Raw genomic sequence first — 16905 nt, forward strand, 5'->3', positions numbered from 1 at the left:
TCATATATCAAGTTGCACTGGCTTGTGGTGAGTTGCTGTCCGTTGTCATGGAGACGCCAAATCGCGTTATTGCGTGTTTGGGCCTGCCCGGAGATGGAGATTTCAATTTAATTTAATTTCAACTGATGTTTAGCAATTTTTCGGGTTCATTTTACATTTTTTAGAAGACGAGTCACATTTTCAAACTGGATTAATTTAAATAAAATGTCATTTATTTATAAAAATGAAAATTTACCTAAAAACATTTTTGGGGGAGAATATGCAAACAAAAAACGGGAATAATTTCAACAAATGTAATGTAATGACTCATAGCATTTTGGTTAAATTCAATGGTTTTAATAGAGTTAGCTACTTCTGACTTAGTTGGTGCTAACTAATGTTTTAGCAATTTTTCTGATTTATTTTACTTTTTTTAGGAGATGAGCTGCAAATCTAGCTACATTTTAAACTGGATTCATTTAAATAAAATGTCATGTGTTTATAGAAATGAAAATTTACCAAAAAGCAGTTTTGTGGGAGAACCTGCAAACAAAAAAGGGGAAATAATTTCAACGAATGCAATGTAATGACTCAGCATTTTGATTAAATGCAATGGTTGTCATAGAGTTAGCTACTTCTGACTTGGTTGTAGTTAACTGATTTTTTTAGCAATTTTTAGGATTAATTTTACATTTTTTACAAGACAAGATACAAATTTAGCAACTTTTTCAAACTGGATTCATTTAAATAAAATGTCATGTATTTATAGAAATGAAAATTTACCTAAAAACAATTTTGGGGGAAAATCTGCAAACAAAAAATGGGAAATAATTTCAACAAACGCAATGTGTTTAGCAATTTTTTGGATTCATTTTACATTTTTTAGAAGACAAGCTACATTTTCAAACTGAATTAATTTAAATAAAATATAATGTATTTATAGTAATGAAAATTTACCAAAAAATTGGCCTAAAATCCAACTAATTTATCATTTTTTTAATATAAAAACAAAAAAATCTGATTAAAGATTTCCCCAAAATCAAGTAAATAACAAGACATATAAGATAAAAAATCATTTTTTCCTTAATATTTTAATAACAGTCAGCATTGAGCTATTGACGCGTGTCTAAAGCGTAATTGTTTTTCCTTCTTAAGCTCGTTGATTATCAGCTGCAGACTCGCCGGCCGCCAACCGCAAAGTACTTAATTACGGTTTTCCTTCAGACTGGTAATTACAGCTGACTTAACTGGTTTTGCTCTCTTTGCGCCGACTGACACTTTTTTAAAAGTGCTCATCTGTTATTTTCATATTTTTACACCGGGCCAAGTCGCCTGTTTAAATATGAGTGGCAGTCATGGCTTGGAAAATATGGATTCAAATTAAATCAGGTGTCTATCTTTCTTTTTTTTTGATAATTTAAAACAAATTTAGGATTTTGTATCAACAATTAGGCCATTGATTTTGTTTCACTTTTGCTTTAATTATATTTGTGGATTTTGCATATTTTATTAATAGACTGCCGTAGTAAATTCCGGGTGCTCGGACGTTTGGTCGCCGGTCTTTTGGTCCCTTTTTGGTCGCCGGCCAAATGGTGACAGAGACCTTACTGTTGAAACCAGCTATCAAAATTATATTCATGAGAGAGAGTTTAATATCTAAGTACTGTTTAATATCTAAGTACTGTTTAATATCTAAGTACTGTTTAATATCTAAGTACTGTTTAATATCTAAGTACTGTTTAATATCATAGTACTGTTGAAAACATCAGATATTTAGATATTAAACTCTCATGAATATAATTTTGAGAGCTGGTTTCAACAGTACTTTGATATTAAACAGTACATAGATATTAAACAGTACTTAGATATTAAATAGTACTTAAATATTATACAGTACTTAGATATTAAACAGTATATAGATATTAAACAGTACTAAGATATTAAAAAGTACTTGGATATTAAACAGTACTTGGATATTAAACAGTACTTAGATATTAAACAGTACATTGATATTAAACAGTACTTTGATATTAAACAGTACTTTTGATATTAAACAGTACTTGGATATTAAACAGTACTTAGATATTAAACAGTACTTAGATATTATACAGTACTTAGATACTAAACCGTACTTTGATATTAAACAGTACTTAGATATTAAACAGTACTTTGATATTTAACAGTTCTTGGATATTAAACAGTACTTAGATACTAAACAGTACTTAGATATTATACAGTACTTAGATACTAAACAGTACTTAGATATTAACAGTACTTTGATATTAAACAGTACTTGGATATTAAACAGTACTTAAATAGTAAACAGTACTTTGATATTAAACAGTACTTAGATATTAATTATTACTTAGATGTTAAACAGTACTCAGATGTTAAACAGTACTTAGATATTAAACAGTACTTAGATATTAAAAAAAAGACCGGCGACCAAAAGATCGGCAACCAAACGTCCGGTCATCCCTTCTCTATGTCTACTCTCTTTGATACTCATTGGTTATCATTAGCATACAAATGAACGACAAATAGGGCATTTGAACAGGGCTGTGTAGTCTTTTGAAGCCACTTCCATTGGTTCATTCTATCCAAAGACTTACTCAAGTTTGCATTCTTCGTGCCCGGGCGATGATGTCAAGTATCATTTTGGTTTGTAATTTGTTCCTGACACGCTAAGTGTAAGTGGAACTTTCCTGTCCTTATTTTTATTTTTTGCTTGAGAACCAGATCTTAATCCCGGGAGCCATTTGTCGTACGAGTCACTACTGTTTGTCGGCTGGTGGAGCAAAGTCAGCAACCACATCTGGTTCTTCTTCTTCTTGGTTTGCCTACCAGCAGACCCTCACTCACTCTTTTAAATATGTAATTCAACTTGGCTCACTTAATTTTCCATCTTCTCACTACGTCTGCGGTTGCTTGTCTTTCACTTTGGTGACACTCAGTGGAAGGAAGTTTCCTCGACAGTGTGCTACCAAATCAGCGGAATGTTAAAATAGGGCGACCAGCTGTTTAGATTTCAAATTTTGGCTGACATTTCATAACTGACAATTGGTATTTATACCCTGAAGATGAAGTCGGGACAGAAAGTGCATTAATTTATTGGGCTCAAGAGCCACATTGACTTTAAAAATGTGACAGATGGGCGGAGTCAGCACAAGATAGGATACATATAAAAAAGTGCATCCGTTAACAGTACATATGAAATATAAACTAAAAAAGGACTAAAATATTAACTTACTCATCACTCATCATTAAAGTAAAAAGTATAAAGTCAAGTAAATAAAGGAATGTATTAAGAAATATTAAAATGTCATTTAAAAAAAGATAGAGAGGCTGTAAAACACCAAAAACAAATAAGAGTGGACATAGCTACTGTCACTGACTATATTGGGTTAAAAAATAAAGCCGATTACGATTAAACATTCTTATTAGGACATTCTGACCTCAATGTGTTCTACATTTTAGCTCACAGATTCAGCGGAAAGCCATAGGCACCCATCCAAAGAGCCATATATGGCTCGCCAGCCATAGGTTGCAGTAGAGAGAATGTCGGAATGTGGTATTCGCAGAGAATGTCTGAATGGCGGCCCGGTTCGGTCGGGAATGTAATGTTCTATTTCGGTTGAGTCCCTATTCTGGGAATCCAAACAAGTCCTGAGTCATACATAACACACGGCATACTCGTCAAGATGGCCGATAAGATCCCGGGGAGAGGCGCTCGTGCCGACGGCGGCCAAGAATTTCACTGGCTGAACACAAAACAACAATAGATGGCGATAAGGGTCCGACTTGAAAAGCAGGCGGTAGTAAAAAAAATAAAAATGAGTGATGTTTTTGTGACCGTCATTTGAAACTTGACGTCAAGAGTGGCTTTCATGTCTGATGTGAGTTTCCTGTACCAATGATTTCCACGCGGCGTTATGTTTGGGAGGGGGAGGGGGGAGGAGAAAAACAATAACAGACCATGGGGGGGTATATTGGGGGAGGGGCAATGTTGTTTTTTAAGCAGGTCGTAAATTATGTGAAGTATTTTCGTTGAAAGTGTTGGAATTGGGCTGAAGTTATAGTACTTTGACGTCAAACTGTAGTATTGAGTACAGTGGTACCTTGAGATATGAGTGCTCCGGACTTAAGAGCAATTTGAGATATGAGTAAGGTTTTGAGCAAATGTTTGTCTTGAGATATGAGACACATTTTGATATACGAGCATAGACGATTTACGACATATAGAATTGGGCTGAAGTGACAATACTTTGACGTCAAACTGTAGTATTGAGTACAGTGGTACCTTGACATATGAGTGCTCCGGACTTAAGAGCCATTTGAGATATGAGTAAGGTTTTGAGCAAATGTTTGTCTTGAGATATGAGACAAATTTTGATATACGAGCATAGACAATTTACGACATATAGAATTGGGCTGAAGTGATAGTACTTTGACGTCAAACTGTAGTATTGAGTACAGTGCTACCTTGAGATATGAGTGCTCCGGACTTAAGAGCAATTTGAGATATGAGTAAGGTTTTGAGCAAATGTTTGTCTTGAGATATGAGACACATTTTGATATACGAGCATAGACGATTTACGACATTTAGAATTGGGCTGAAGTGACAATACTTTGACGTCAAACTGTAGTATTGAGTACAGTGGTACCTTGAGATATGAGTGCTCCGGACTTAAGAGCAATTTGAGATATGAGTAAGGTTTTGAGCAAATGTTTGTCTTGAGATATGAGACACTTTGATATACGAGCATAGACGATTTACGACATATAGAATTGGGCTGAAGTGACAATACTTTGACGTCAAACTGTAGTATTGAGTACAGTGGTACCTTGAGATATGAGTGTTCTGGACTTAAGAGCAATTTGAGATATGAGTAAGGTTTTGAGCAAATGTTTGTCTTGAGATATGAGACAAATTTTGATATACGAGCATAGACGATTTACGACATATAGAATTGGGCTGAAGTGATAGTACTTGGACGTCAAACTGTAGTATTGAGTACAGTGGTACCTTGACATATGAGTGCTCCAGACTTAAGAGCAATTTGAGATATGAGTAAGGTTTTGAGCAAATGTTTGTCTTGAGATATGAGACAAATTTTGATATACGAGCATAGACGATTTACGACATATAGAATTGGGCTGAAGTGACAATACTTTGACGTCAAACTGTAGTATTGAGTACCGTGGTACCTTGACATATGAGTATTCCGGACTTAAGAGCAATTTGAGATATGAGTAAGGTTTTGAGCAAATGTTTGTCTTGAGATATGAGACACATTTTGATATACGAGCATAGACGATTTACGACATATAGAATTGGGCTGAAGTGACAATACTTTGACGTCAAACTGTAGTATTGAGTACAGTGGTACCTTGACATATGAGTGCTCCGGACTTAAGAGCAATTTGAGATACGAGTAAAGTTTTGTGTACATATTTATCTTGAGATATGAGACAATTTTTGATATACGACATAAAGATATGAGAGGCTGCTCATAAGACAGACATGGGCAAACTATGGCTCGCGGGCCACATTCGGCCTGCTAGGCTTTTTAATCCGGCCTGCCGACTTTTGTCCAAATAATGTTTTTTATTTATTATTATTTTTTATTTTTTTCTTCCAAGATGGCGCCGTTACGCAGACGCCAATGGCAGTAGCTCTGTCCACTCTTATTGTTTTTTTGTGTTTTACAGGCCCTCTATCTTTTTTTAAATGACATTTTAATATTTCTTAATACATTCCTTTACTTACTTGACTTTGTACTTTATACATTTTACTTTAATAATGAGTATGTTAATACTTAAGTCATTTTTTTCAGTTTACCTTTCATATGTACTGTTAACGGATGCACTTTTTTATATGTATCCTATTTTCTCCTGACCCCACCCATCTGTCAAATTTTTCAAGTCAATATGGCCCCCGACCCCAAAACTTTGCCGACCCCTGGGATAGATTCAACTAATTTTTGAGTGTCTGCATCGTACTCCAAATTCAGTTAAATTTATTTATGTTATGTTACAAGCACGTTGCCGTGCAAAAAGTTGATCAATTGAATTTGCAACCCCTCCTGTTAAAAGTGCAACGATTTCCCTGGTGTTTTCATAACTTAAATAATTGTGAGCTCATTGAGTGTTTTTAAGGCGTGGTATACTACATAAATAAATCCGCCTAAATCCCAGTGTGTGTGTCACCTCATCATCACACGTAAACATAACTCATCCGCACCAGCAAATTGTCCTCAACTCGTTCCTCTTGAGTTTTTGTCCAAAATCAACACGAGCCGACGCCCTTGACCTCAGACGACTTCTTGAAACACTCTTTCAAGATTCCCTTAAAGCTTTTACTTAAAGCTTTCTCTGTACCAGGTAGAAGATAGAATCATTTGTCAAGCGAGCCTTCTTTGGTCCACCATTTATTTCTTAGTTCAGACCTCCCACGAGGCCATGACACTACGGACATGATGACGGTGGTTATTTGAGGGTGAGCTCACATCTAGTGTCAACTGGGCAAAATGGCGTGGCGGCAGTTTTCCCTCTGTGTGTGTGTATATATGTATATGTTTAAATATGTATACATATATGTATATGTATATACATCAAAATGTTTATATATCTATATATGTATATATGTATATATATGTGTATATATGTATATATACATGTGTATATATGGATATATATGTGTATATATGTATATATATATATATATATATATATATATATATATATATATATATATATATATATATATATATATATATATATATATATATATATATATATATATATATATATATATATATATATATATATATATATATATATATATATATATATATATATATATATATATATATATATATATATATATATATATATATATATATATATATATATATATATATATGTATATATACATGTGTATATATGTATATATATGTGTATATATGTATATATATATGTATATATATATATATATATATATATATATATATATATATATATATATATATATATATATATATATATATATATATATATATATATATATATATATATATATATATATATATATATATATATATATATATATATATATATATATATATATATATATATATATATATATATATATATATATATATATATATATATATATATATATATATATATATATATATATATATATATATATATATATATATATATATGTGTGTATATATGTATATATACGTGTGTATATATGTATATATACATGTGTATATATGTATATATATATGTGTATATATGTATATATACATGTGTATATATTTATACATACATGTGTATATGTATATATACATGTGTATATGTATATATACATGTGTATATATCTATATATACATGTGTATATATGTATATATACATGTGTATATGTATATATACATGTGTATATATGTATATATGTGTGTATATATGTATATATAAATGTATGTGTATGTTATATGTATATATGTGTATTATATGTATATATGTGTATGCGTATATGTATACGTATATATGTATATATGTGTATATATGTGTATATATGTGTATATATGTATGTATATATACATGTATATGTGTGTATATGTAAATATGTGTATCTATGTATGTATGTGTATAAGTATATATGTGTATATGTAAATATGTATGTCTATATATGTATATATGTATGTTTATATGTATATATGTGTATATGTAAATATGTATGTCTATATATGTATATTTATATATGTATGTGTATATGTATATATGTATGTGTATATGTATATATGTATATATATATGTGTGTGTATATATATGTGTGTGTATATATATATATATATATATATATTCATTTGTAGTGCATTCACTGCGCTGGATAGGTTTTCTTGTGCAATTGCTCGGTTGCACAGATTAGAGTGAACATTGCGTGGCGTCCTGTAGAAGCCGCCCACCTGACATCATCCCCCTGGCACATGAAGAACTTTCTCTCTCTCTTTAGTGGAATCCAAACACGCATCCAATGAAGTGTATTAGCGCTGTGCCAAAGAGATGTCCCGACACTCAAAAGCCACAAAAGAGGCTTTAATCAGCGCTTGGTGCGAACTGCTGCCAACAAGAAGAGAAATGCTGAATGAAGTATTTGCTTCCCATTTGAGCGCTTTCACAGCAATGATACACTGGCCACTGGACGTCAATGGCCGCCATTGGACGCGACAAATAAACGCCTCTCGTTTAACCCCAACGTGATTAACAGGCATGAAGATGAACCGAGGTGGTCAGCGTTTCTGTTCACTGAGCAGGTGATGCTCGTGGGATGAATGTTTTTTTGTTTGTTAGCCCGATTATGCAAAAATGCTTGACGGGGGCGCCGCGTTCACCCTTTTTTGTTCTAGCTTAGCGTAGCAAAAAGCTGCTTTGGCATTCACACGCCACCTTGGGTCACGTTTTTTAATTGTCACCAAGTGTGTTCATTTATTAGCCATTCATATATTTTCAATGCCGTTTGTCTTCAGGAGGGTTGCGGGGGGTGCTAGAGCCTATCCCAGCTGAGACCCTCAATCGCAGGGCACGGTGACAAAAGACAACAAATCATAGCTAAGTTTAGGCAATTTAGAGCATTCAACCAGCTACCCTAGCATGTTTAACGTTCAAACTTCACACAAAAAGGACCCACCCACCTGGCATCGAACCCACAACCCTTGAACTGTGAGGCCAACTTGCTCACCACAAGAAGACAGACAACCAATCTTAGCTATAGGCAATTTAGAGTCTTAAATTAGCTTAGCATGCATGTTTTGTGTATGTGGGAGGTAATAGGAGTACCCGGAGGAAACCCACGCAAGCCCACGGAGACCATACAAACTCCACAGAGTGAGAACCAACCTGGGATCGAACCCTCGACCCCAGAACTGTGAGGCTGAGGCGCTCACCACAAGAAGACGGACAACCAATTATAGCTATAGCTAATTTAGAGTCTTCAATTAGCTTAGCATGCATGTTTTGGGGATGTGGGAGGAAACTGGAGTACCCAGAGAAAACCCACACAAGCCCATACAAACTCCACAGAGTGAGAACCGACCTGGGATCGAACCCTCGACCCCAGAACTGTGAGCCCGACATTTATTCAATATGTACAAAGCGTATTTTGCATGCAAAAAATACAAATACGATTAACTGCATTTGTTCCTTTAGCCTAATTAGCAAGAAACACTGGTCACGCTATGGTCTTTTGTTCCAAATGGTTGCCAGGTTCATCAGGATGCCAGCTTTGTTCATGAACCACAAAAGCATGCACAGCTGTGTGTTTGTGTAATATGTTCTGGCAACCGTTAATATAACGTGCGTCAACATAATTCAGCCAAAATAATGCGTTTAAACACATTCAGTAAAGAAAACAACCATTTGCATTCACTTAGCCACGCCCACTAACGACATTTGCGTGCAGACAGGACATTTTTATTGAACCGAAAAAGACCAAACAGAACTTTAGATCCATTTTAAATCCAAAAACTGGTTCAAAACAGCAATGACTCATCTTAGTACGAATATTTACACATGTTTTCCAGTATATAAATCACAGCCCCTCCCAAAATACTGCAACTTATACTCCGAAAAATACATTCCAAGTCGCTTAACACGCTTCTACCGGGACGCCCCTGAACATGTATATATTTTTTCCGTATTTACCGAACCCGAAATAGATTTTTTCCAGTTCTACGTTGCCAGATACTGCGTGCCAACACATGATTTTTTTTTTTTTTTGCTACCTGCGGATATTTTCCCCAGCCTGAATTTCCTCTAGTACGCTACGTCAACATTCTTCTAAATATGGACTGTCCCGTCAGCCTCCCCCTATGTGGTGAGAGGGGGGTCGACATGGGGAGAGAGTAGGGTAACATTGATCTTTGGCTCTTTGTATGCTACAATGCTAAAAATACTACTTGGCTTTATTTGCAAGCAGGCGTGTGGAGAAGGATGTTGCGTTTGTGTGGGTGTGTGGGGGTGTTTATGCGTCTGCTGCTCGATATTCAACAGCTGGTGGGTCACTGGGATTGTGCGGGTTAGGGGGTGAAACAGGTGGATGTGGGTTGCGTTGCGTCACTGTGCAAGTGCCATTGAGGGTGCTGTTTTATCTGTTTAATGATGGCCGCCGATTTGAGGTTTTTGCTATAATTAAAGTGTTAGTTCTTTAATTTGTTATACTTGAGATTGTGTTATTGGAGTGAAATTGCATTGGAGAAATGCCCAAAAAGCCCCAAAAATAATAATAATAATAATTGTAATTGAAGTATTAGTGGTGTTGATGGGAAGTAGTTTTTACTGGATTGTCAAATAATTTATCAGCAACAATTTAAATTAAAAAAAAACAGGCCAAAAAACATAATAAATTATTTTTGGAGTATTTTTGTGTGTATTTGTGTGAGATAATACCATATATTTAGCGTTTTGTGTGTTTTTTTTGTGGTTTTTCACATTTCAAGGTGTTTGCGTTTTCGTATTTTTTTATGGTACACTGCCAAAAACGGAGTACTAAGGAAATATTTTTCACAGTATCCCCCTTTTTTGCAAAATCCACGAAAATTGGGGTAATACAGTCCCTACCTTGTGGATTTCCTTAGCGTGGCTCCAGTTTTTTTTACCTAGTTCTACAATGTCTTCTGTGTCTTTAGTCTATCTTGCTACTGTAACCAAAAAAAATCCCGAACACAGGATGAAATAGTTTTAATCTAATCTTTTTGAATGTAGAAACAACTTTCCTTTGTCTCTATTTAATAATTGTCAATATATTTATGTCAAAATTATCATTTTCTGTGTCTGAATTCGAACCCTCTTGCTACCCTGACAGTGAAATATCCCAAATACGTTATGAAATATAGTTTTAATCAAATCTTTTTAAAGGTAGAAACAACTTTTCTTTGTTTCTATATGATTACCTACCGTATTTTCACGACTATAAGGCGCACTTAAAAGTCTCAAATTTTCTCCAAAATAGACAGTGCGCCTTATAATCCAGTGCACCTTATATATGGAAAAAAACGAAAACCAAAAACGAAAAACCACCACTGTCGGATATTCAAAAAACACAAACGCCTGAACTGAAACAATACTGTGAAATATGCAGATCAGCCATCTTAGTTTACAACATCTTCCATCATATAGCTCCTCCCCCACTGCAAGATTTTATACAAAAAAATCCAAAACATCAACAATGGCTGGCTCTAGAGGTGACTGTAAAGTAGTGAGTGAGTGCTTCATACCTGGAAGTCAATAGCAATTACCGTATTTTCACCACTATAAGGCGCACTTAAAAGTCTTGCATTTTCTCCAAAATAGACAGTGCGCCTTATAATACAGTGCGCCTTATAATACAGTGCGCCTTATACATGAAAAATGCCATTCATTGAGTGTGCGCCTTATAATGCGGTTCGCCTTATAGTCTTGAAAATACGGTATTTAATTATCTCAAAATTCTCATTTTCTGTGTCTGTATTCTCACCCTCTTACCACCCTGACAGTGAAATATCCCGAATACATTATAAATAAAGTTATCTAATCTAATCATGTGAGGCCCAGCTGTGCTCTCCTCCTAGAATGGAGACCTCTTTGTCTCCAAGCAAATAACTTTACTGCTTCTTAAAAGGAACACTTGGTCCGCGGGGGCGCCGCACCCACGAGTCACTTGGCACGCTGTTTAGGGGGCCCCGTGGCACCAGGCGCTTCGGCCCACTGTCTGGGCGGGACGGACAGCTGGCAGGAGGCGGGGCTTATACACACACACACGACATCATCATCATCTTTAATCCTTTCAACTGTATCACGACAGTTGTTTACATGGCTTGTGTGGACCCCCGTTTGAATCCCTTTGTGCCAAATGGCTTGCTTCTTTGTGTTGGACTTGATTGATGACCTGACTTCGTGCCCACCAGATTGGGGGTGGGGGGGGGGGTAGTTTTGGCCATAAAAAAGGTAATTTAAGGGTAGAATTGCCGTAAATTTGGGCTGTTAAGAATGGCGCTGAAAGATGAGTGTGGAAAGATGGTGGTAGTGAATTGGATTTGTGTTGTTGTCAATGAGGGTCATTTTGCGTCAGTTTTTTGTCATTAGGGTAGTGAAAGGGTACTTTCTGTTAATTTGGGGGTGTTTACTATTGATTTTTGGGTTGTTTTTTTGTTTGTTTTGGTTGCTTTTGGCTGATTTTTGGTGATTTTTTGTTGTTGTGGTTGTTGGGTGGATTGCTGTTGGTTTTAGGACATTTTGATTGAATGGTGGAGTCAATGGAAATGTCACATGACCGCCATGATTAATTGAATTGATTATTGGCATCAGAATAATAAGATTTAAAGCTTATAACAACAACAATCAAACAGACAAATACATAATCAATAGATAAAAATAAGTCATAAATAGTAAACAAGTTTACTACATAAGTAGTCAACAACATTAAAAATTTGGAAAGTGCACAAATAACTACAACAAATAATAGAACAGATTATTATTTATTGATTATTTATCTGTTTATATTTTATATGTGCATTTCCCTACGTTTTTATGTTGTCTAATTTATTTATTTATTACTCGTGTGTTTGTTTATTTATTAGATTAGATTAGAACTTTATTTTATCTCATTTTCGGAAAATTTCATTGGTTGCAGTAGCAAAACAGACACAGAAGACATTGTAGACCTAGTTATTTATTTATTATTATTTGCTTATTTATGTATTAGTTAAAGTTATTATGAATGGATGATTTGTTTGTTTTTCTGTTTGTTGTTGTTATTTGTGCACTTCCTTACTTGTTTATGTTGTTGTCTAATTTATTTATTTTTTCTTACATATTTGATTATCTATTTATTAACTATTAGTTTAAATTAGAACTTAATTTCATCCCATATTCGGGAAATTTCCTTAGTTGCAGTAGCAATACAGACACAGAATACATTGTAGACCTAGTTACACATTTTTTTTATTTGCCAGTTAATTTATTAGTTATTGTTATTATAAATTGACTATTGATTAGTTGTTTTGTTTGTTGTTGTTATTTCTGCAAACCCTTCCTTGTTTATGTTGTTGTCTAATGAATTTATAATTTTTTACATATTTGATTGTTTATTTATTAGCGATTAGATTATATTAGATTAGATTTAGAGCTTTATTTCATGCCATATTCAGGAAATGTATTTGGTTTCGGTAGCAAAACAGACACAGAAGACATTGTAGACCTAGTTATGTATTTATTATTATTTGCTTATTTATGTATTACAGTGTTCCCTCGCTAATTGGCGGTTCAGCTACCGCGGACTCAGAGCTTCGCAGATTTTTTTGGGAAAAAAAATACAAATATTACATTGAAACAACATATTTTAAGGTTTTTTTTTGTTATAACACAAATTTCACTCTCTCTACCCGTATTCTATATGGTGTACTGTATACAGGGGGGTAAAAATAATACAAAATTAAAAAAAAATAATTATAAAAATAAAAAAAAAAATGAATTAAATTCAAATTAAGCATTTTTGAAGGGGAATCCCTACTTGGCGGAAATTCACTTATCGCGGGTTGTCCCGGTCCTCATTAACCGCGATAAGCGAGGGAACACTGTATTACAACTAGATGATTTATTTGCCATTTTGTTTATTGTTGTTTGAATCCATTTCAATATTTTGCCCCGGCTGACACTCTTGGTACGTCCCAAATTTACAATATCAGGCGCTGACTAGCCTATTGACAGCGCCAACAAAGCGCCAGTGTTGGCAACCCGCAACAGGCGCCGTGGTGGTGAGGCCGCACCCTCCCCCGGCCTCGAACCGCGCCACGCCGGCTGCCACCGCGCCCTGGCAGAAAAATGGGAGGGGCGGGGGGTGGAAATACATGAGTATGTTGTGGTTAATGGGGTTAGTGGAATAGCGGTGTTCGATTCTTGCAGCAGCTGGAGAAGGAGGAGCCTAGTTATTGTGGGCGTGGCCTGTTTTTCAGAAGGGGAGGAGTTAAATATACAGTCGTTGCATTCTACATTGGTGTGTATTGTTCCTAAACTTGTGAAAAAGTCGTCGAAAAGTAGCTTAAGGGTGGAAAAATGTGTAATTATGCCATTATTTTTATAAGTACTTAACTCCATATGGGTCCAGTATGTCAGAAAATAAATATAAGCAATTAGTTATACCCCTCAGGAATATATATATAGTCATATTTTTTTTTACAAGAGCAATTACAAGTCATTTTTTTCCTAATTAAGTTGTTAAAAGTGGGGTTTTCTGGTTAAATGATGATGTCATTACAGTATGACTTCAACTTAAGGGAATAGAAGATAAAGGTATTGATGTTTTTTTTGGACAGATGACTAAAAGGGGGGAAAAATCTTACAATTTGGGTCTGATTTTGGGTGGAATCACTGGAAAAAAAATGCATAATAACAATGTTGACTACTTACACTTATCTATGTTGACTACTGATAGTTATCTATGTTTACTACTTATACTTATCTATGTTGACTACTTATACTTATCGATGTTGACTACTTATACTTATCTATGTTGATACTTATCTATGTTGACTCCTTATATCTATGCTGATACTTATCTACATTGACTACTTATACTTATCTATGTGGACTACTTATACTTATCTGTTGATACTTATCTATGTTGACTACTTATACTTATTGACGTTGACTACTTATACTTATCTATGTTGATACTTATCTATGTTGACTTCTTATATCTATGCTGATACTTATCTATGTTGACTACTTATACTTATCTATGTTGACTACTTATACTTATCTGCTGATACTTATCTATGTTGACTACTTATACTTATCTATGTTGACTACATATACTTATCTGCTGATACTTATCTATGTTGACTACTTATACTTATCTATGTTGACTACATATACTTATCTGCTGATACTTATCTATGTTGACTACTTATACTTATCTATGTTGATACTTCTCTATGTTGACTACTTATCTATGCTGATGCTTATCTATGTTGACTACTTATCCATGCTGATACTTATCTATGTTGACTACTTATACTTATCTATGTTGACTACTTATACTTATCTGTTGATACTTATCTATGTTGACTACTTATTCTTATCTGTTGATACTTATCTATGTTGACTACTTATACTTATCTATGTTGACTACTTATTCTTATCTGTTGATACTTATCTATGTTGACTACTTATACTTATCTATGTTGACTACTTATGCTTATCTATGTTGACTACTTATACTTATCTGTTGCTACTTATCTATGTTGAGTACTTATACTTATCGACGTTGACTACTTATACTTATCTATGCTGATACTTATCTATGTTGACTACCTATACTTATCTATGTTGACTACTTATACTTATCTGTTGATACTTATCCATGTTGACTATTTATACTTATCCGTTGATACTTATCTATGTTGACTACTTATACTTATCTATGTTGACTACTAATACTTATCTATGTTGACTACTTATACTTATCTGTTGATACTTATCTATTTTGACTACTCATACTTATCTATGTTGTCTACTTATACTTATCTATGTTGACTACTTTTTTTAAATTATACATTTTAATATTTCTTAAAACATTCCTTTTGTTTTGACTTTGTACTTTATACTTTTTACTTGAATGATGAGTGATGAGTATGTTAATACTTCAATCCTCTTTTTCTCTTTACCTTTCAAATGTACTGTTAACGGATGCACTTTTTTTTATATGTATCCTATCTTTTATGCTCACCCGGCCCATCTGTCACATTTTTAAAGTCAATGTGGCCCCCGGGCCGTAGTTTGCCCACGTCTGAGTTAGTGCATCGCAGTTTCGGAGTCGAGGGTTCTGGAATCGGGGGGGTGAGTGTGTCCCAGTGACTAATGACCGGCGGAGCGCTGCCCTCTTACTAAGTCGTCTGCCATCACTCAGCATGTTGGGTGCTGAAAACACGTAATGGGTTCAGCATGTTAGCGACCTGCTAGGCTTGTTTTTGTGAGTGTGTGTGTGTATATGTGTGTTTTGTTCCATTCTTGATGTGTAGAGACGCAATAGTTTGTATATAGACAAACTTACCTAACTTGACCCCATACTTCTGCAAAAGTTACATAAAAAGTAATTGATTGCGTAATTATGTTGACAAGAGTGGAATGGACAACTATTTTTGGCTCATTTCTCTTAACATTAATAACCTTAACATGTTCTATTTTTGTCTTCCAGGTTTACCAAATGGACCAAAAAATGGAGTCCGTCCTCCGCATCCTTACTGACCAGTTTGTGCACAAACCCGAACTGGTGTCCAGGTCTTCCATTCGTCGGGTGACTATTCAGAAGCGAATGGGTGTCAGCATTGATGAAGGCCCTTGAACTTTGACCTCCCAACCAACAAAAACCCAAAGAAGAATCACCAGGAATGGCGGTGTGGTGAGAAACTCTAACTACCGTATTTTCACGACTATAAGGCGCACCGCATTATAAGGCGCACCCTCAATGAATGACATTTTTTCCATATATAAGGCGCACTGGATTATAAGGCGCACTGTCTATTTTGGAGAAAATTTCAGACTTTTAAGTGCGCCTTATTGTGGTGAAAATACGGTAATTGCAATTGACTTCCAGGTATGAAGCACTCACTTACTACACAGTCACCTCTAGAGCCAGCCATTGTTGATGTTTTGGATTTTTTTGTATACCAATCTTGCAGTGGGGGAGGAGCTATATGATGGAAGATGTTGTAAACTAAGATGGCATCTGCATATTTAACAGAATTGTTTCAGTTCAGGCGTTTTGTTTTTTTAATATCCGACAGTGGTGGTTTTTCGTTTTTCTGTTTTTCCATATATAAGGCGCACTGCATTATAAGGCGGACAGTCTATTTTGGAGAAAATGTAAGTCTTTTGAGTGCG

General features: G+C 34.7%; 1 protein-coding gene across 1 annotated transcript in view; it reads left to right on the forward strand.

Annotated features, from left to right (window-relative positions):
• The window catches only part of kcnq1.2 (potassium voltage-gated channel, KQT-like subfamily, member 1.2), a 113220-nt gene extending 96606 nt beyond the window's left edge, over positions 1-16614 (forward strand). Inside the window, exon 20 of the mRNA XM_077711220.1 lies at positions 16220-16614. Coding sequence (XP_077567346.1) covers positions 16220-16366 — 147 coding nt within the window. The 3' untranslated portion in view covers positions 16367-16614. The remainder of the gene's footprint in view (positions 1-16219) is intronic.
• The last annotated feature ends 291 nt before the right edge of the window (positions 16615-16905 follow it).

This window comes from Stigmatopora nigra, unplaced genomic scaffold (assembly GCF_051989575.1).
Source record: "Stigmatopora nigra isolate UIUO_SnigA unplaced genomic scaffold, RoL_Snig_1.1 HiC_scaffold_25, whole genome shotgun sequence".
Classification (NCBI taxonomy): domain Eukaryota; kingdom Metazoa; phylum Chordata; class Actinopteri; order Syngnathiformes; family Syngnathidae; genus Stigmatopora; species Stigmatopora nigra.